Consider the following 23,019-nt stretch of genomic DNA (forward strand, 5'->3'; position numbering starts at 1 on the left):
GCTACTGGAGAGAGTCCAGTGGAAGGTCACAAAGATGCTGAAGGGCCTGGAGCACCTCTCCTGTAAGGGGAGGCTGAGAGAGCTGGGGCTGCTGAACCTGGGGGAGAGGAGGCTTGGGGGGAGCTCATCCACATCCACAGACACCTGAGGGGAGGGCACAGAGCACGGAGCCGGGCTCCATTCAGCGGTGCCCAGCGCCAGGCCGAGAGGCCCTGGGCACAGCCCGGAGCCCAGGAGGCTCCCTCTGAGCACCAGGCAGCACTTCTGTGCTGGGCGGGTGCCGCAGCCCTGGCACAGGCTGCCCAGAGCCTGTGGGGTCTCCTCCTTGGGGAGCTTCGGGAGGCGCCGGGACGTGGGGCTGGGCACCCTGCTCGGGGTGTCCCTGCTGGAGCGGGGCTGGGGCGGGTGGGCCCGGGGGTCCCTCTTCATCCCAACCAGTCTGTCATTCTGTGAAATTCAGAGACAGTGATTCATTTAAAAAAAAAATCCTTGTCTTCCTACTAACCTATGAGAGAACCTAAAATTAATATGACAAGAACATAGATCTGAAGCTTTGTTTTAAAAATGCAGTAACTATTCTGACCTTGCTACCTGTACATGCAGTCTAATGATGAAGTTCTGCAAAATGGGAAGCTTGCCCCACTTCAGCGCAAGGTTAAACCTATCAATACTCTCACAAGTGTAGGTTTTCTTTTTATATGGGATTATCCAGAGAACATTTTATTCACCAACGTGACTTAAGAGTGGCAGTCCTGATGCTTTATCTGTTACACATGTATAGAAGTGTAGGTCTGCAATCTCACTTCTTTACATACGTGTCAATGATTTATTTCACATCCTTTAGAGTTTGGCAGACAATTTTTTCAGCAGTCAGGACACATGCAACCTCACCAGTAGCACTCCACATCTGAACTGGAATACAAATAATCATGGTGTACTTGGCAAGAATTACTTTTATCAAAAGTTTGTTTTTATTCCAGCAAGGCGCTTTCCGCTGAGTTTGATCTCTTCACGTCCAATTAAACAGACAAGGATTCTTAAAAAAAACACACCACCCAAAATACCCTTTAACTGTTACATTTAACGATTCTCCTTGTTACTATAGAGAATGAATGACAAAACTGCAATGCCTCATTTTGTGAATTAGGATTAAAGCTTCAACATAGGATTATTTACTGGGAGTCTGGCAAAAGGAGAAAAAAACCACACTTATTGAGCAATCATCCAAGTTTGCCTGTTTCCTTTTCCCCCTACACTCTGTTCAGCCAGCTTCTTGACTGCTGGGAAGATATTTAGAAGCAGACAGCTAAGAAATTAGTTTTAGAAAAACACTTTAAACACAGCCAATCTAAACAGCCCCACATATAAAACTTGCTACAAGGTTGCACTGTCAACAAGCTTTGTCAAAGGATTTTGTGCTGCCAGAGCAGCAGAGAAACCACCATGCCAATTGCATAAATGCTGTTTTAAAATTGCATGCCTGTCTGTATACTGCCATGCGCCAGGAACAGAAATGTTCACAAAATACATTCCCAAAAGTAAGAGCCACAGGTCATGACGCTTTGGAAATGCCTGGAGAAACTGGCTTATCATGGCTTGGGCGGAGGTAGTGTTTGCTGCACAAGATGCTGGCTGGATGGCTGGGCCCCAAGGGTCACTGCGAATGGAGTTAAATCCAGTTGGTGGCCAGTCTTGACTGCACCCTCAGTCAGTTTGCAGATGACACCAAGTTAGGTGGGGCTGGTGATCTGCTTGAGGGTGGGAAGGCTTTGCAGAGGGCTCTGCATAGGCTGGAGCAATGGGCTGAGCCCAGCTGCAAGACATTCAGTGCCGGGTCCTGCGCTTGGATCACATCAACTCCATGCAGCAGTGTTGGCTGTGGGGAGAGGGGCTGGAAAGCTGCTCAGCAGAAAAGGATGAACATGAGCCAGCAGTGTGCCCAGCTGGCCAAGAACACCCATGGCAGCCTGGTCTGCATCAGAAACAGTGTGGCTAGCAGGACTAGGGAAGTGATTGTCCCCTTGTGTGCAGCACTGTGAGACCACACCTTGAATGCTGTGCTCAGATTTGGGCCCCTCACTACAGGAGATACTGAATTGCTCGAGCATGTGCAGAGAAGAGCAAGGAAGCTGGTGAAGGGACTAGGGAACAGTGCTTGTGAGGAGCAGCTGAAGGAACTGGGGCTGTTTAGTCTGGAGAAAGGGAGACGGGGGGAGACCCCATCACTCTCTACAGCTACCTGAAAGGAGGTTGCAGCAAGGAGGGTGTCAGTCTCTTTTCTCAGGTGACAAGTGATGGGACACAAGGAATCTGCCTCAAGTTGTGCCAGGGGAGGTTTAGACTGAATGAGAGGAACAATTTCTTCATGAAAAGCATGGTTGGGCACTGGAAAAGGCTGCCCAGGGAAGTGATGGAGTCCCCATCCCTGGTGGTATTTAAGAGGCACGTGGATGGTTTAGTAGTAGGTTTGATAGGCTGATGGTTGGACTTGATCTTATGGATTTTTTTTCAACCTAAATGATTCTATGATTCTTATGCTTCATTAACAGAATGGGATTTATTTGTCTGGAGTCTCTCACCTGATTAATTGTTCGCAGCAGCAGGACTCCACACCCATATTACAACAGCAAGCACCCATCTTACCAAAGCCTGCTATTGTTACTGACATGACAAAAACAACAAATCACAGTGCAAATATAAACATACCTTAAAAAGTCAAGGCTTTAACAGTTCTCCCAGAGATCCAATGCTACACAATATTCTGTTACTGGAAGACATCATACTTACTAAAGTCTCAAGTGATGGAAAGAAACATTATCTTGTTCCAGCCATGGCCCCTTGTCAAACTTCAGGTACTCAATGTCTTCAACTACCTGAAATTAGAGGACAAAATTACATTAACGGGTGGCCTGATCAAAGTGTCCATTCTCCATTTAAAAAAAGTAAAAAAGAAAGCAGCCCCCCCAGTCAATGAAATGATTGAGACACATTCTGAAGTTACCCAGCAGAAAGGTTTCACTGCTAAAGCTGTATTAACACAGATGTTTTGAGCACATGATCTCCCAGTCACATTTCTGGAGCTGGCAGCCCTGCTGTTAAGTGCTGGACAGATATTTGGGGGCCAGCTCTACAGCTCCTTGGTGAGCAGAGGATGGCAAGGAATAAGTAGGCTGAGAGGTGCTGCGTTTCCAAGTTTTTAGACATAGATGGTGTAAGACTCTTTTCCTTGGCCTGCTGAGGAGGCTGAAAGGAAGGAAAAAAAGACACACAAGCCCATCCCTAAGTCAGAACAAGGAGGGAATGAAAATGAGTCTGAATTTAACCCTTTCAATTGCAAATAAAAGCCATCATGTTTGATATTACATAGGAAATCTCTTTCAAAAAGACACAGTCATCTACTAACAGAGAAATGCTGAGAAGCAATGCTACAAAGCATGGTGGCAGTTGTCCCTTGGTGTTGCTGTGTGGTTCACGTGACAAATCAGGGCATGTTTCAGGCTAGAATACTCTTAACACTCTTGAAGTTGTGGTAACGACAGAAATCCAAAGGCTCCCGATTTGATCGGACATGAAAGCCTACCCATGCGTGCTTGTGCCCTGAGCAGAAAGGAAAGGCAAAACTCACGGCTTGGCACCAAGAACCATTCAAACTGGTAACACCACCCCAGCCGGTCACTCCTCTAGTATCACCCAGGCTTATCAGTCCCCTATTTGAGCTTCATTTACCAGCTGGCTCCATCAGAAAATAGATCTTTGCTGGTCCGCTGGGTGATTGCTTAACACAAGCCTGAGGTCATCGCACATGGCTGAGTGGCTACGAAGGAAACCCAAACCAGTGTCAGGAGGATGCACTTAAGGTGTATGAGGTGGGGATAACACCTTAAAGCAAGCTGGGAAGGAAGGGATCACTGCAACTCCCAAATCTACTTCACAGATGCCTTTTCCAGAAGGAAAGGATCAAGCTATTGAGGTCAGGACCAAAATCCTGATGACACATTGTTTATGCACAGACAACACGCAAGCAGATGCCAGTAATGAAGTGATAGAATAATAAATTAAAATATGCTTTTATTCTTCACTGTATGTTAAATCCACGGTAATCTATTTCCTGCAATTAGAGCAAATGCTAAATCCCATTCATTACCACTTGAAGGGCAATAAAAACATGCTATTACAAAGTAGTCTCGACTAAAAAGGTCCACTCTGTTACCAGCATTACATTTTTATGGTAAGAAGTAGCAGCTTAGCTATATGATTAACTGAATGATCATTTTCCTTGAGGCCTTTATATTTGCTAAAGACTAAATTAGCTGATTAAATACTTTAAAAATATGATTGGCATATGGCAGCAAAGTACATTTAAAACTTCAAGCAAGTTTAGATGCTGGGTAACCATTTTTGACCTCTTACAAATAAGCAAATTTGGCAAGTGAGATACTGTAGGCAAGAGTATAGGAAACCTATTTTTCACATTAAGAAAAAAAGCTGATGACAAATTCACCTGTTGGAGAATCCTCAAAAAACAAACATTGGAGAAATCAGCTGCCCAGACACTCAGAAAAGCTTTCAAAACTGTATTAAGAAAATGTTTGTTCATACCAAACTGCTGTGACATCACAAGATGACCATTTTTTACAAATGAAAGGGAAAGAGATATATGGTAAGTTAGTTCAAATATCCATTATTCTTAATTTAAAAGTCAAACCTCCAACATACTTCCCATTAAATACACAAAAGCAATTACTTTCCTACTCCAGAGCAAAGCTTTGCAAACTCCCCGCTACGGCTGATGACAAGACTAATAATAGAGTTGCTAACAATAGTGCTCAGACTATGTTGAGGGGAAAAGAGAAACCAGTATCCACATTAGTTTTGCACACTCTTACCATAATAGAAGAGATCTTTACCAGCAACTCATTAACAATGGTACCAGCCCTGACCCTTCCAACCAGGCTAGAAGAGCAGCTTTTTTAAACTCACAAGGAACGCACCAGCACCTCTTGGGAATTAGCAGCAAATCAGTGATTTAAACCTGACCAAGCAGCATAACATGTAATAATGTCCAAGAGAGATCGGTTCTTAATATAGTGCAGAGCATGGTAGGATTTAGAAAAAACTGTTTTCAATAATGAGACCCCTTTCCATAATCTGTGCAACTAAGCCAATACAAACAGCTTACAATTTCTAAGCTTGTTTCATGGTGATCTGGTGAGTTCTGTTGTTGAAAGAACTAGGTGGGGGATCAGAAGGCAATGCTGTTCTTATTCACACCATTTATAGGGGCAAAGACACGGTACCCCCATAGGTTGCTCTGTCAGATGACTTTTCCTAAACTCCTTCCTCGCAGGCTTCTTTTCTAAGCAAGAGACAGGGCACAGGGAGCAACACAGGATACAACCCCACAAGCTCAGACTACAGCTTGCAGGAAGAAGCTCAACCCATGCACAGCATCTACAACCAAAAAATTAATGTAAGCTTGTTCTGAAGCCTTTCACTTCCACAATAGCAAAGGATGTGGTACAAAGCTGGTGTGTCAGCAGCCTCCTATCTTCATCAGTCTTTCCAATGTACACAAAATGGGGACAGTGAATAAAAAATGAGAAACATAATACAAAACACTATTCACAATCACAAACAAATTGAAACAGTTTCAGTTAAGTTTGCAAATTCCTACCATTCTGCTGCCACCCTTTTAAAAGCAAAAGAAAATAAAGCATAAAAGGAAAAAAAAACTCCCCCCCCAAGAAACCTTCTGGAGTTTTTACATGTTTTTTTTTCTTTAATAAAAATACTAGCCAACTTTTTGCTCTTGGTTTTATCTTTGAGTAAAAGCAGTCTGCAACACACTAACAAAGCTCACTTCAGCGCTTACAAATACTTAAGCTATTACAACCAACGTTAATTACAATATGAAGCCCCAACTGACCTTTTTAAGCGACACATCAGAAGTGCAAGTTATTTCGGAGTTGCACATTTGCTATAAACAACTAAGACAAACTATAATGTCAAAAAATTAAGCTCCCAAATGGCACAGTAAAGAAGCTGTAAATTGAATCTGGCTAAGTTAAACACCACTATCTAAAACAGGAAATAGCTGCACACAAACACCCCAAAAACCAAAACCAATTCCCTCCTGCCATACCCATATTTCCAAATATCAATTACTTCATTTCAAAGGTAAACTGAGTCCAAAGAGAAGGGGAAAACAACTTTATTCTTACACGTGGAAAGAACACTAGTTTCTATAGCTAACATTTTACCAATGAAAACATGAGACCATCTTGTACTTTGACTTCAAAACAATAATCCTTCCTCTAGTCCAGATTTGTCCAACCCAATTAAGAAGAGGGTCATCAGTGTGCACTCCGGTTATGCATAATGATGACAAGACTGTTGAGCTTGGTAGACTCTCTACTAGAGCTCTAAGAGCTTTACACTGACTGTAAACCCTGATTTACAGGATCAAAACAAAGTCCCCAGCAATGAGTTTTACTACAGAATCTAAGGAAGAAACAAATGGCTTTGTTCTGACAACTTGAAGACATGCTAAGAGAAAAAATAGAAGAAAACACACAAATAACACAAACAGCCCAATTCTTCCTCTTATTTCTCCCAAATCTCACTACCCCCTTCCGACATCATGGCTCTCGAATCATGTTATCCTTCCTTTTATGATATTCTGAAAAGCCAGCAATAATTGCTCAAGGTTCTCATCCACATGCTGCTCTCTTTTTTTATTTCATTTCATGTTCTTCCTGTTTCTCTAATTCTGGCCCTAAAAAAAAACAAAACTAAGAACATGTTAGAGAACACATTTCCTGGGATGCTGAACCTTCTTGTCAGCAGATACTTCTCACTGCAATAGAGAATTCTCACTGCAGCCGCAGGTATATGAACTTAGAAAAGGAACGCACACCAGCTGCTGTATGCATCATTCATCTGCTATAGGAGCAGGAACACCCCAATTATATATATTTAAAAAAAAGTCTGAGAACAAGTAGGCTGAGCTCTTAGTTTTTCACAGGGGTGCTCACAAGACTGAAATCTCAGAGATTCAAGAGTCATTTGAAATAGTAATTTCAGGTCTAAGACAAAATGTGAAGGTTTACTCCCTTCAGTTATTTTTCCTTCCTGAAAGTAAAAAATAATTCATGTCAGAGTTGTCTGCTGGTAATGGTCACAGGTGGCTATCTGCAGAAGTAAAGTTAAATCCCAGAACAACGGTAAAGGCCTTCGGTATTTAAACTTCCAAAGACATGCCATTTTCAAAAATGTCTCTTTCTGCAATACTCCAAAACAGATATTTGCAAACAGTTGCCTATCTGAAGTGTGTTTTCACAGTGAACTCTTATTTACCTGAAGCCTGCTCCAGAAGTCTCCTGGTTAACAGTGCTAACCTTTACTATCGAGCATATCAGTTTGGATATCCAGCCGCAACAGGGCAAGACCATTCTATCATAAAGGGAACTAAAAGTCAATGAAATAGAAATGTATGGTAATGTGACTAATGGGGCTTCAAATTTTAAGAATAAGGAAGTTCTCACTAATATGTCCTGCTTTACACAAACTTTTTGCATGGGAATATGAGGATATTAGGTACAGGCTATTTTAACAGACTGGGCCAACTAAAGTCTACTTTGCACTTCTGAACAAAATCAGCCTTAGGAAGGCATGTTTAGAGCAGGCTTCAACTAATCTAACTCATCTCCAACAGCACAAACTAAACTCAAAGATCCAAGAGATTTACCAGTTTCTAGCTCCTAGGATTAAGCTTTGCCATCTGGCTCAAGGAGCAAAAATGCAAGTCAGCAACAATAAGTCTATGCTCCAACACAGGGCAGGCGTGAAAGTCAGAGCTCTACCAACTGAATACAGTGACAGAGTAGTTCTGTCTTCTAGCCTCTTTGACAGAAGTCAAACTCAACTTGTTCTTATGTAGAGACCTAACAAAAAGCCTCTCTTTCTACTCCTAATTTCACAACTGTAGCCTCGCCACAGTGGCACAACGTACTTGTTGCCCAAAGGGAGCTATCACCCTCAGCTAGGAAGAGTTCTCTCTGAAAACAAACATTTCAGGATCTCCAGGTTTCACTGCTACTCTGGTAAGTCTTGCACGGTTGTGATGGGTTGACCCCAGCTGGCAGCTCAGCCCCCAGCCAGCTGCTCACTCCCCTGCAGCAGAACGTGAAGGGGAAAGGGGAAAGGGGAAGAGAACAGGAATCATAAAATCACAGAACAGCTTGGGTTGGAAGGGACCTTCAAGATCATCCAGTCCCAACCCACCTGCCATGCGCAGGGATGCCACCCACTAGACCAGGTTGCCCAGGGCCCCATTTAACCTGGCCTTGAACACCTCCAGGGATGGGGCATCCACAGCTTCTCTGGGCAGCCTGTTAGAAAGGGCAAAAACAAGAAAAACTACTGGGTCAAGATAAAGACCATTCAACAAAGAAAATGAAGAAAAACAGACAAAACAAAAACAATGACTGATGCAGAGGCATCGCTCACCAGTTCACAACAGCAGACCGATGTCCAGCCAGTCTGCAAGCAATGGCTACTTTGGAACAACTCCCTCCAGTTTCACTGCTGAGTGTGACATTATATGGTATGGAACATCCCTTTGGTCAGTTTGGGTCAGGTGTCCTGGCTGGAATGAAATATTAACTCCATCCCAGATGGTAAATCCATGAGTGAACACTGTAGTAGTAGGTGCCAAACTTCTGCCACAATTCAAAGTGCCCAGTGAAGGCAGTAAGCAGTGAGACACCTTCTTCGCTTTAAATATCAAGGCTGGGATCAGGGACCTTTTAGTTAAGCACCGACTTGGAGACTTCAGCTAAGCCCTAAGGCATGCCTCATGGCAAAACAGAAGCGTCCTCATGAAACTGCATGCAAACCTCTGCAGTAAGATGGCTGGCTATCTGCTGAAGGAATGTCCTGTCATGCTGCAGGTGGGTGGACAGGTGCACATACGCCGAAAGGAAGGTTGTTTCCCTTTTGCATCTGATTCTTGACGTTTTCCTTTGCTCTTGGAGGAACTGGTAGTAAGTGGAATTGGTTTGCTTTAGAGTTTTCATCTGTACATGATTAGAGCCAGCAAACCAAATAACACACCAGAAGACAGAAAAAGCAAGGAAGGAGCTATGGAGGATGCCTACGTGCTTGGAGCCTCTGCAGCTATACTAACCCATCTTCAGTTCTGCTTTAAAACAAAAGATACAGCTTCACCTTTGAAAGAGATCACTGGCTTCATTTTAAAGAGAACCACAACAATACCATTCACCCGGGGCCTCAGCAAGCAGCCTGCTATCAGTGCTGGGCTGCCGTCCTCATGAATTTACTTACTCCAGGAAGGATTATGCTCTTTCTAAGGAAAGCGAGGATGCACTGGCAGACAAGCTGTTACGGGTTGCCATTAAAAAGTCAGTTTTCTTCCTCACATCAGTACAGAGCAATACAAATATAAGCTTTGTACAAGGTGCCTAATTACTACATTGAACTTGGCAGAAATATCATCATACACGTGGGTCCCTAAATACTGTACTATACATTACTGTGTGCTAAAAGGATTTTTTTAAATATATATTGATGCAAATAATTCTGTTATGCTTTCCCAAACTCTCCCCTTTCCCAAACTAGTAACTTTTCTATCTTGAAGTAATCACCTCGACGATTCTCTTTCCAGCTGATTCAGGGATGATTCGCATATTGCTGTGCAAAGGCCTGGGTCTATTTCCTAAAGCAAAAAGCAATATAACTAGCTACATATTCCTTTTGCCCCTCTAAGAAAGGACAGGAGAACATTAAGTGGACCCTAGAAAAATGTATCGGAACTTTCAAATAAGAAACAGAGGACAAAAATATTAAGTCAGTAAGACATGTCAGAAAAAAAGTTTTTAGTGCAGCTGAGACCCTTATTGCTACTACAGAATTCAAATGAGCTTTGAGGAATTCACTTCCAACCCTGGAAATGAAATAGACCCCCCTAGAAACCTGTTTAGAACTACATAAAGCCTGTGAGTTTTCAGAGAGGACTGCAGCTACAGAGAAAAGTTCAAGATGAAGAAGAAATAGGTTTCTATTATCCCACTAGTCATCTTCCATAGGTAAGAATGCTGAAATAAGGCGAGTGCATTTCACCTACTGTGAAAACAACACACCAAAAAGTAGGAGGAAGCAGTCATCTCAGGTTAATCTGGTCACACAGTAAGAGATGGCTTATTTCTAGCAATGAGACAGCAATTTATCTGGCTTGGTCCAGGGTTAACATGTCTGGCAAAACCCTTCAGAGAAGAAATTACAGTTTAGATACCACATGCTAGTTGATATAGATGAATAATCCAGGGGTACAAAGCTGGTAACAGCTCTGGTTATCAAGCTGTTTATGATAATCAAATAATGATCAGCTTTTAGAAAAAAATAGCTACTTTATTGCATAGGAACCTGTGCACCAACCTGGATCACAGGAAGCTGCATGCTGTCAAAAGCCAACAGAAATAGCCCTTACGCTTGTAGGAAGAACCTCAGCTGAATGCTGTGGGTAACTTACCTCTTGGTTAATGCCTTTAGTTCCCAAACTGAGCTATGCAGATCCGTGCCCGTGCTTCCAGCCACTTCAAATAGGGATGACTGAACAGCCAAATGCTACACAGCCCAGCACAGACTCTGAAAATGCAGTTTCTACTGCCCTCACAAGATTTGCTTGGAAAAACAAACCAAGTTTGGAAACACCAGCAATAAGTTACATCAATCTTGCTTGCTCAGACAGCCAGATATCTTGGCAAAAGGGATGGGGGATATATGTCACTCTCCTGGAAAAACTGCAATCATTCATCAAATATTATAGTATAGTCCCGGCACAGATCATTGCCATAGCAGCGAACACTAATTGCATTAAGTAGTTAACTAAGCTGGTTATCTAGAAAAAAGTGTTCTCTTCATGTTTCAGTCTTAGATGTTTAAGAACAAAAACAACAACAAACAACATGCAGCAAACTCTTACCTTCTCCACATCCTCTGCCTCACTTGCCGTGTACTGCAGAACTTCACTGGTCTCACTGCAAAGAAGAAAAACACTGAACTCACAGGACACAACTGCTCTTACCAGCCTCTCACCTCTACAACAAAATGAAGTTCAAAGGCAGAAAATAACAAAAGCAGATCCACCAGTTCCACTTTCCTCCCTCCCCCAAATACTTAGAGTCCTCACAATAGAATTCCTATTATATCTGTAAGTTGTTTCTTTCCTGGTACAAAATCGCTTTTAAAGTGCAAGTGACCTGTGAAAAATTCCATAGTTCATTAGATAAAAAAATGAAAGTATCTCACCTAAGAGTTTATTTCCATTTTACTAATGTGTATAGTTGCCTCAATTACAATTGCCCTGTTTGTTCAAAATCTTAGTTTAACCCAAAACTTCAGTAGATGTTTCATTTTATAACCACAAGTATTAACATATGTATTAAGCTTTAAGAAAGCAATACATTAATTTATCATTATTTATTAATACTCAGCTAACTGAACCAATGCAACACAGGTAGCAGTATCTGCTATTAGCAAAAAAAACATTGAAAACAGCTAACAACATCCTAGTAACAAGATTGTTTTCCTATTTATACAGCAACCTTCATAGAAAAGTCACTTGCAGAGCTGGGCCACAACAGGAGCTCCCTTACGAATGTGTTTCACTGCTGTTTACACACAACCCTTCGTGACAGTCATTTCCAAACCTGCCTCAGCCATCCTGGATGGCTGTTCCTTTAATTAATTTCTCCTTGAAGAGAAAATAAAATGGAAGCCAAATAGGTATGGTATATCAAATTATACACAGCAAAGCTAAAGAGCACAGAAAAGACTTTATAGGCTTTTTTACTTATCACAACCACCTCAAACTTTAATCAATACTACGACTGGAATGGAAGTCTAAACATAGCTGCTGGAAGTAAACACATTAGCAAAATAACTTAAAACTGCAACAGTCCAAACTATTTCCTAGTCTGCATTATCACTGCTCAATCAGAACAGCTCAGGTTAAAAAAAAACACTTCCTTTATAAAGCACCTTTTATTCCTGTGAACCCCCAAGCTCTTACGGGGTCGGCCATTTAACTGGTGCTCCCAACAGGGGAACTATTTAGAGAGTTTTTTCCTCAACTTAAGGGGAAGGGAAAAGAAAAAGCAAAAGGCCTCACACAATTCTTCAGTCACAGAAAGAAAAGAAACGTTCTGCTTTCAAAAGGAGCAGATGAGACAGTGTAGGATGCATACGTGCATCTTCAGTTTCAGCTATCACTAATCAGAGGAGGAGGCCAGACTTCACCAGAGCCTTACACTGGCAATTGCATTAACAGTGCAGATCAAATTGCTTGATACTCTGCAGATTATCAGGGCTTTCATTAAGAGAAAACAGCTGCTCAGTGGAAGCACTACTGGATATGAAAGATAACATTAGTAATCTGACACTCTGGGCCAGAAAAGAAAGTCAAACAAAATACAAAGAGCAGTGTGTTTACAATCATAAAACAGTACCTGCCACACAGCATCGGGCTCACAAATCACTTCCAAAATAAATAAATAAAAAGGAGACAAAGACATTAACAAACATGTCAGACTAGAAAGGAAGCACACATTCTATGATAACCAAATATTCAGTATAAGACAGATCACTAAGGTCAACATAAAATTGTTCCAGATAAACAGAACAAGAGAACTGGAATTTTGCAAAGTAACAAACTAGATAATTTTCCTCATAGATTTCAAGACATTTTCAAGAAAAACAGAAGACAAGCAAACAAGAACTTGAACACAGGACAGATGCAGGCCAGGAGTTTGTCCAACAGTCTGTAATGGAAATAATTCCTCTTAGCCTGTTTGGACCAAATATTGGTCATTCTTGAGAAAGAGACGTTAAGTACTTCACGTGCTTAGAGACCAACAGCCAGGCTTGACTATAGTTCAACGCATCATTCCGCAAGCCAGCAAACAGTTAAAGATAGTTTAAGCCTCTGTAGATTTATCCAATCTGCAAGCCCTCAGTGAGGTCCAGAGAAGTGCAAAGCTGAAGTTTCACACATTTAGAACTCCTCCACATCCAGGGGACGGAGACGTCCTCCTTCAGACCTGAGCAGGCAGATTGATCTGACAAGCCATTGTGAGCCCGCACGCTGATGAGGATGCCAACCAGAGGGCGTTTGCTTAACAAGTGTACTGACCATGTACAGACAAAGGGGAAAGAGTTGAAATCACAGCAGGACCAGCTAGCCTAGGATTTAGCCTCACTGAACAACACAGTATATTTTCTGATCCAAAGAATAAGCAGCATTTTCCTCCTCTCCAGTAAATTCAAACCAATTCTGCCCTCGGGGGGATGACAGTCCCACGGTTTCCCACCCTCCCTCTCTGTCACAAGCCCCCCATTTCCTTCAGACAGCTGTGTGCAAGCCACTAATCTGTAGGGGATGCACTCAGAAGCAGCTGACCGTACACTGCACCAACAACTTCTGCCCTGTATGAATAACACGCTCGATATTAAGTCACTCAGTTCAGTTGCCAACAGCATAATTACACTGATCTACCTTGGGAGCTGAAGCAAGCAAGCAAGCAGGAAGCAAGCAAGCTACAGTATTCCTAAAGATCTATTCTGACTTAAATAAATGAAACTCAACAGTCAACTTCATGCACAAACCAAATCCTGCACGAGTAGAGATTGTGTTGATGTAAATTAGGCCTGCCTCTGACCTTTACCAGCTTTCCTTCCAGGAAGGAATTTGTTTTCAAGGGACCCAGATTGCTTATGTTCATATGCTTTTATATTTTTAAGACAATTTGATTTTTAATAGAGTTCTTCTGTAAGAATTGGGACAGCTGGCAAACTGTTATAGTCTCAAGTTCACACACGCTTGCTTCCCAGCTAGAGAAAGCCCAAGGCCAAAGAGGCGAGCACCTTCAGTCTCTAGAAGCAGGCAGCAGTGCAACCTTTATTTAACAACACTAACAAGTCCATAGAATCCTCTTCTGGCTGTAAAAGAGCGTGCCTCAACAGGTAGAGAAACGGAACTAGAGAAATGGAAGAAGCTCATACCAGAAAACTTTCTCCTCTTCCTCCGTACCACTATGAAGAAACTAGCCAAAGCTGTGACAACTGAGAGGAGTTCTTAGGAGGGGAGAAGTCATAGGTGTTCTGACTCTCCACAAAAGCCTGAGAAAAGCTTGCATTGCAGTACGCCCTCCTCACATCACACAAAAGCAAACAGGTACAGCTGTAACTTCGGCACTTTGGGCGTCATCACCCCAAGAAAGCACTCCATGCACTGTTTTGAGCTAACAAGAGCAGCAAAGGGACCAAAGCCAATCACATGCAGAGCATTGTCAGAAGAGGGAGACAGAGACAGAACTGGGTTTTGCAGAGCAAACAGACCAGATCCCTGGCTGTGCTGCAAAGAAATAACTTCCCTGTAGGATTCCACAACTGATAATAACTGATAAATAACTGATAATTGATGAAATAGCTTCCCTGTATGACTCCACCCTGAAAGCTTCCTTGTATGATCCCACAACAGTGAAGCTGTAACTCCCCAAGACAGAAGGATGAAAAACAGTACAGCAGATCAGGGCTCATTAGCTAAATTAAAAAAAAAAAATGAATTTACCATTGCATACACTTCTCCCACTCTGAATCTCTTAAGAGTCAAAAAACTTCTACAAAGCTCACACCTAAAAAGACTTAATTTATAATATTCCAACATTGTAACACTAGCATCAAGCTTCTTAGATGCAAGAGGTAACTAACTGTACGCAAGTATACACAGATACTATGCCATGGATGCAATCATTACACTACATTGTACTATATATTAGAAGGAAGATTTCTCACGTGACATGGTTTTATTTGCTTCTCTTAGTAGAAATTTTAAGATTTGCACACATTTTACTTGAAGATTTAATGGACAGAACAGTTTTGTTTGCTAACCTGATCTCTGGTAGGAAGGTTTTCTTGTAAGCGTCCTCAATGCTCTGGAGATACAGAGGAGACACCTTTCTCTCATAAGGCTAAAAAAAAAACAGAACAGAAGAACAGCGTTGTGAAGTTTGGTTTCTTCCCCAGCTCCCCATGCAGCAGTCTAAGGAGAAGTTGCTGTTACACCATCTATCATGGGCTCTGCTCTTGTATCAGCAGAGAAATATCCAGCGAACCACACAGGCATTAATGAGAGTTTCAAGAATTATGACATCTGGAGTGTTTAGGATTAGTGTTTAGAGTGTTTAGAAACACCTAGAGTTTCCCAAAGAATAAGTGGCAGTCTGCATTAATCACTGCTTTACCCCATACTGTTATCTCCATGGTTTTAATTATTAGACATGAGTAAGATTCTCCTGATATGCTAGTGAATCTAGAAAGATAGGGAAAGGAAGGTTCAAAAGAAGGATGGAAAAACAAAACAAAAAGCTTTCTTACAACTTATTTCAGTTTATGGGAATTCTCAGTTTTCCCAAGTTTGCACAAACCATACATCAACAGCCTCAAAAAGATTAATTTTCCAAGGAATGATTGAACCTTGTAATTAAGGAAATTTTATATAATTACACAGGAAAAAAAAGGAGAAGATTGGTTCTCCTGCTGAAAATGCAGACTCAGACAACGTGGATCCACTTCTTCTGGTTTCAGGTAAGTGCATGGGCAACCATCTACTCCCTTATCTTTCTTTGGGATTTCAGGGATTTCATACCTGCTGTTAAACAGTTCACTGTCTGCTACATCTACTGCACAACATGCCTTAACATCACGTTTGCAAAATACGCAAGGAATTTCTCTTATCTAGCACACGTTCCTTCAATTCAATCTTAAAACCAAATTACAATTTCTGCCACCATTCAAGCAGGAAGCGCTCATCCAAGATGCCCATTACGTTAGAAGAATCAACAGCTCTGCTAGCTGCACCCACTGGAGGGCTCTTCTTTTTCCAGCGCCCTGCAATAACTGTGCTTGCTACCAATCACAAACACTCCATCCACCAAAAACATCACCCCCAAAGAGGCACTACAATGTTCAGCAGTACCACTGCCCCCAAGGAAGTTCTGCTACATCAGCAATTCCTGCCAGAAGATCTCAAAAATATCACCGACATTTTTGCTCATGGGGCGAAGAACTCATAGGTTCCCACAATACATGAAGAAGTTTCTAATTCTGTAACTGAAGCTGCTAAAACAAAGAAATCTACAGTTCTCCCATACAAGAGCATCTTGTTCATTAAAGGGTAGAGGAGCATTCAGTCAGTGCCTAAACTGCCAGAGGGCAGAAGGGGAGTCACTTGAACAGTAGACTAAGCAATTTGGGCCACGCAGATGACAAAGCAGCAAGGCAGCCTTCCACTTACAGCTCTGAAGGTGCTTCCCTTTGGCAATGACCAGCCACCCTCTTAACTGAGCAGGGAGCTGCTCAGGAAACAAAACGCTACTGACTTACCCCAGCACACCAACATGCACACGCCAGCTTCAAGAAGCAGGCATCACCAAGCGTTTAAGGGATCTGAGAATGTATTTTCTAATAACTCAAAGCTGTCTTTTAATATAGCAGGCTATCCACAGTTAAATAATTCACTTGAATACAATTTCCCACAGCCTTTCAATAAGGGATAAGGTAAACATCATTTAATCCTCGTAACGCAGCTGAGAACAGTTACAAACACACGTGCAAATATCACAGGAGGGTGAAGAAAAAAGTCCCAAACCAAAAACCTAGCTTAGTCTTTATACAGAAACACTCTCCAGCTTTACTGGACTACTGAAACAGTCTTTGATCAGAAATCCAATATGCTGATATAATGAGACAAGTAATATTAAGAGAGTAATATATTAATATTATGCTACAGAACAAAAGTTAACTTTCTTCTCAATAGTACTCTCCACCCAATACCATAAATTCAAAGAGACAACTTGAAGACAAATTACTACAGTCCCAAAGGATTTTGAAAACAAACTGCCAAGGATCTACAGTAAGTAAAAGTCTATCATAACCTCAGACTAGACAGAAGTTGCACTGGTGACAAGAATAAAATATTGCTTATGAACTTTGCATCAGACTAGCCAGAAAGCTACCTGGCTTTTATATCTCATGGGAGACCTATGAAAAAGTTTCAAGTTTAAAGTGTGCAGTTTCATTGTGTTCACACAAAAGCACCAAACTGTAATTTTTCCTAATTTCAGCAGGTTAACTGAACTTGCTGATCATCCTTTCTCGAGTTGGCACAACACATTAGTGTCAACACAGGTCTGAAAAACAAGTCAACTGGGGAAGCCAGAGGAGGGGGCCGCCCGCTGGGGCTTCTGGCATTCAGGAAGCACAGATAATCTTTGAGCATCTTGCAAGAAGCATGTTTTCTAAATGTGACTCCTGAAACAGCAGCTACCAGAGCTGATTTTTAAGAGCTGATTTTTAATTTTTACAGAAGTGAATTTACACAAGTGAAATCGGCGAATTTTTTTTTTTTTTTAGAGCAGGCGTATCAGAATACCCACGCAGTTATCACCAACACATAGTTCTTACATTTAAGAGGACTAGAAGCTTCACGGAAGTGGAATTTTGCAGCAGATTCCATGGAACTCAAACACAAGGGCATGACTGCAACAGACACTAGCAAGCAATGACAGTGGCAAAACAGAAAATTACCTCTCCTTTCTCCTGAAGCCTCTTCTGCACCTCTGGGACAGGTACATCTAAATAAATGACCAAGTGCGGTGGTAGGAATTCACTGATGCTCATCTCTTTGATCTCCTTGTAGTGAGCAAGACCTGTACAAAAAACAAAGTCAAATACAATGAGATCTAGTGGCAGCAAAACTTAACCCAAATGATGAACAAGTGCAAAGTAACAGCATTAAAATTATAACATCAAGTAAAGAATCTGTAACTATTTCTTCAGTGTTTTTTTCCCCTGTTTAGTAAACACATTTTATTTACAAATAAATCATACCCTGATTTGTAGTCTCCTCTTCTTGGCCGATATACCAGGCTGAACAGTAGGCTTTTCCTCAAATAGGATTCAGCAAGTTTTCAGGATTAGGAAAAATAAAAATCTTCAGGAAACAGAAAGTAAACTAAGGAGCTACAAGGACTGAGATCTAAGAATCTTTAACATACCTGTTACATCAAAAGGAGAATTTATTTCTGACTTCAGTTTAGAGAAACATAGGTTTGCTCTATTGTTTAGAGCCAGCCTCTCAAAACACCAAGGAGGGACAGAAACATTCATGTCACCAGCTGGCTGGGGCTGCCTTCTGTTAGCCGCAGCCTCGCACACAAAATAAACGGCCCTGTCTCACCACAAAGGTCAGACTGCAGCCAAAGTAGCACTGCAAAATGTCACGTGCTACAAGAAGAGTAATGATACTTTGCAAGAGGCGATGTATTTCCCACTAAGGGCAAAAACTCAAATATAAGGCATGCCTTTGCCCTGTCCTTTGATGCACAGACAAGATCACGCTGGGATAAGGCAAGTATTTTAGAGGAGATCGGTAACCTGGGTTCAGGGGGCATACTTAGGACTACTGAACAGCTACGCAGTTGCTCTGTTCTCTATTCTCAACAGCAGACCTTCACTCCAAAACCATAATGACCAGATTCCACCTTAGCGTATGCGACTGGAAGACCTCCACATACAGAAAAATGCATCTGAGAGGAGCCAGCCAGTTCTGTGCAGCTGAATTCTTCTACCACATTAACACCTTAAAACATTCTTTAGGTACCACTTTGGTGATTAGGAATCCAGGCAAGTTCAGGGGAAGCATTTATTCAACATTTAAGTGATACGAATGGCACTATAAATAGTTCAATTTAACAAAGCTCAAGTGCAAGCTTTCCTCACTAAGGCTCCTTGTTTTAGCTAGAAACGTAGTACCACGCTTTTAAATTCAAAGTTTGAGAAAAATTTAAAGCCTACTATGCTTGGCATCACAGTGAAAAGCAGTAGACAGCATTTCTAATCAAGGAGCTTGCTGTTAAGGATTTTGGTGCACCTGGTTATTTGTTGACTGAATTTTATATTAAATTGTAGGTTGCTGAGCTTCATTTGCAAACCAGTAAGATGAAGTTCATTTTAACCAGCTCTTAAACTCATTCAGCACAAAGCTACAACTTACAGTGGGTGTTAAGCAAATTTACACTTCCTAAATCTAAGCCAAATCAGGCAAGACAGCAGAAACACAAAGGCATTCAGGGAAACAAGTACCTTTACCTCAGGAGTAGCCTAAATGCTAGATTTGCTAAGAACAGCTAAGTTTCCAGCTTTAGCCTTGGCTTTACAGCTGTTCTCTATAGACTTCCACACTTCTGTGGAGCTTTAAGACCATGCAACCTGCTCCGGAGTGTGACTACCTTCACAGCTGAAAAGGATTTTACTGAACTTTTTAAGTAGAACTTCTTGTATTTCCATTTGTGCCCTTCACCTTCAAAGGTGGTGATCACTCTGCCTTGACCTGCTGACAACACTCCTCTTCATGCAGCACCCAGGACACTGGTGGCCATCTTCTTCCAAAGAAGCGCATTGCTGGCTTACGTTCAGCTTGGTGTCCAACAAGACCCCCAGGTCGTCCTCCACAAAACTACCTCCCAGGCATTTTGCTCCCAGCATGTACTGGTGCCTGCAGTTACCCATTCCCAGGTGCAGCAGAACTTTGCACTCCCTTTTGTTTAGCTCCATGAGGTTACCATCCAGCCACTTCTCCAGCCTGTCTGTCCACGTCCCCCTGAATAGCACCAAATGCGTATGGTGTCAACCACTCCCCCCACCAGAATTTTGCATCACCTGCATGACTGCCGAGGCCATACTCTGACCTGTCACCATACATCTTGAACCCAGTTTAAACCCTATCTGGCCTTCCTGGGATATACCACTACTGACCGGCCCCCAGCCGGACTTCACACTGCTGCTGATCACTAAGCCTTGAGTCCAGCACTTCAGCCAGTTTTCAGTCCACAGAACTGCCCACGTACGTAGTCTATACATCATCAGTTTGTCAACGAGGAGGTTATGAGATACAGCATTGAAAGCCTTGCTCAACTCAAGATAAACAGCATCCATTGCTCTCCCCTTGTCCACCAATCTAGCCTTCTTTGAGGAGGTAACAAACCAGTGGTTACACACAGCTTCCCTTTCATAAAACTGTAACAATTATTCTCAGTCACCATTACATCCTTAATACGTTTGGAAATCGCTTACGGAAAGAATTGCTCAATCACCTTTCTACAGATCAAGCTGAGGCTAACTGGCCTGTAGTTTCCTGGATCCTCCTCCTCTCCGTTCTTGAAGGCAAGAATGGCAGTTTACATTCTCTGAGATTTAAAAGGGAACTGGTCATTTAAGTAGGCCAAATCCTGGTAACCCTTAATTCACCTCTCACCTACTGCTGCAAGATCAAGGTCTGCCTGAAGGACATCTAGTCTTCGTAAGCATGCTCACACACATTTCCAGGGAGTCTCTGGCTGGCAAGACACAAGTAAGCAATACAAAGAATATATCTTCTTTAACATATATGCAGAACTGAAGCCGTGAAGAAAGACTGGCAAGTAGCATGCATTGAGGTTGGTCTTCAATGCAAGGAACACCAAAATGCCAAGTACCTCACGAACAACTACAAATATTTAAAGAGGTCAATCTTTCCAGCAGGTTATTATTTTTTTTAATACTAACTACCTCACTTCTTGATGAGATTATGGCAAAATAACTTACTTTTTGCACGCAAGTAACTTACATCGTTTGTGGATATAGCCTTGTTTAAACATGGCATCCAAAAACACAAAGTCACTGTAGGGAGAACGCTCCATCACCACGCCTTGTCCTGCAATTGAAAGTAGATTTCAATCATGCAAGGCTCAAGAAAGACTCTTGGCAACAATATTCAAAATTAAAGACAGTGATATTCTTATAAGAAAACCTTCAGAAATTTGACTAAAAGATTTTAAATAAAACAAAAAAGCAAGAATTTTCTGTTTGCACAAACACAGTGCATGTGCATTCTAAAAATGCCTAATACACAAATTCTTGTTCTGTGCCTTCACTACAGTAACTAAGTATTACTATATTTGAGCACCCCAGTAACACTTGTGTTTGGCACGCTTTCTAGAATTCACACCCTTTCTCCTCTTTACTATATTGATGATTTGGATGAGGGAATGGAGTGCACCCCCAGTAAGTTTGCAGAGGACACCAAGTTGGGGGGAACTGTTGATCTGCTGGAGGGTAGGAAGACCCCGCAGAGGGACCTGGACAGGATGGGTCGATGGGCAGAGGCCAACGGGGTAAGGTTCAACATGGCTAAGTGCTGGGCCCTGCACTTTGGCCACAACAACCCCATGCAGCGCTACAGGCTTGGGGCAGAGTGGCTCAAAAGCTGTGCAGAGGTAAAGGACCTGGGGGTGCTGACTGATGCTCTCCTGAACATGAGCTGGCAGTGTGCCCAGGTGGCCAAGAAGGCCCATGGCATCCTGGCTTGTATCAGGAATAGTGCAGCCAGCAGGACCAGGGAGGTGATCGTTCCCTGTACTCAGCTCTGGTGAGGCCACACCTCGAGTGCTGTGTTCAGTTTTGGGTCCCTCACTACAAGAAGGACATCGAGGCCCTGGAGCATGTCCAGAGAAGGGCTACGAAGCTGGTGAAGGGCCTGGAGCACCAGTCCTATGAGGTGAGGGACTGGGGTTGTTTAGTCTGGAGAAGAGGAGGCCCAGGGGAGACCTTACTGCTCTCTAGAACTACCTGAAAGGAAGTTTTCTTCTCACTGGTAACTAGTGATAGAACCAGAGGGAATGGCCTCAAGTTGCACCAGGGGAGGTTCAGGTCAGAAACGAGGAGACATTTCTTCTCAGAAAGAGCAGTCAGGCACTGGAATGGGTTGCCCAGGGAGGTGGTGGAGTCACCATCCCTTGGGGTGTTTAAGGAAAGGTTGGATGTGGTGCTTAGGGACATGGTTTAGTCGGTGACGGTGGTAGGGGATGGTTGGACCAGATGACCTCGGAGGCCTTTTCCAACCCTTATGATTCTATGATTTACATTTTTTTTTGGAAAACACTTATTAAAGCACAAGCAACAGGTAAGTCAGTGTTGAATGAGAAAACTTTTCACACCAGAAACATTCTGGAATTACAGCAATACCACCATAAAACAGTATTTATGGAAATCAAAATGACTGAACAAAAATGCCATAAGCAACAAAGTACAGGGAGAGTTTTAAAAACGGCTGTAGAATTCACAGCTGTCTCAGTATGCTTAAGATGGCCATTTTAATAGAGATTGCCCAATTACAATTAATAAAACTGGTAATTGATAACCGATACGCATTCCTTTCGCTAGAAATGATACAAGATGCTGTTCTAACACAAAATACACGAGGTATTTTTCTAAATGGACTGTTAACCCATACTCAGTAAGAGGGTCTCCATTTCAAAAATGCCGACGCTAGCAAAATACTTCAAAACAGCTTAGCTATCTCAAGGTCAGAGCTTTCACTCAAGTTAATATAAAAATGAAATTTATTTACTGTAAAATCTAACCTGTGGACAGCAGATGTTCCAATGCATCAGCATACTGTAAAACACGGTTACCAAACAGCCAAGACTGCAGTCTGTATGAGTGTCCATCAGGGCATTTTGGATCGTTGTAAAATCTCTCAAGGTTACAGAAACCATTAAATTTCTCATCCAGCAATGTTCCGTCTCCTGTGATTCTGTTTAGATAATGGATATCTGCTTCTGGGAAGTATTTCATTCCTGACAAAAAAAAGAAACCCCAAACAGAACACCAAAGTAAGTTTTGTTTCTTTACAGTAAGTATCTCCTAGTCAGTTCATTTAAGTACATATGTCTGCTTTAATCTGTACTTGAAAACAGCTCAAAATCCTATGGCCAGCCACCTCAGAGAAGGGGGACAAATCATAGTTATTAGGTTTTATTATTGCTCCACCTCCACGATGAGAGGTGAGCTATCAGTTTCAGCAGAACTTTTTTTTTTTTGCTACCAGTCCTCTATTCAACA

At 42.1% G+C, this 23,019-nt stretch overlaps 1 protein-coding gene across 1 annotated transcript in view; it reads right to left on the minus strand.

Moving 5' to 3' along the window:
• NDUFA10 (NADH:ubiquinone oxidoreductase subunit A10) overlaps positions 1-23,019 on the minus strand; it is a 45,914-nt gene that overhangs the window by 21,099 nt on the left and 1,796 nt on the right. Inside the window, exons 3-8 of the mRNA XM_066999341.1 lie at positions 22,539-22,754; positions 20,744-20,830; positions 17,665-17,786; positions 14,968-15,047; positions 11,003-11,057; positions 2,788-2,873 (exon numbers count right to left, since the gene is read on the minus strand). Coding sequence (XP_066855442.1) covers positions 2,788-2,873; positions 11,003-11,057; positions 14,968-15,047; positions 17,665-17,786; positions 20,744-20,830; positions 22,539-22,754 — 646 coding nt within the window. The remainder of the gene's footprint in view (positions 1-2,787; positions 2,874-11,002; positions 11,058-14,967; positions 15,048-17,664; positions 17,787-20,743; positions 20,831-22,538; positions 22,755-23,019) is intronic.

This window comes from Anser cygnoides, chromosome 6 (genome assembly GCF_040182565.1).
Source record: "Anser cygnoides isolate HZ-2024a breed goose chromosome 6, Taihu_goose_T2T_genome, whole genome shotgun sequence".
NCBI classification, from domain to species: Eukaryota; Metazoa; Chordata; class Aves; order Anseriformes; family Anatidae; genus Anser; species Anser cygnoides.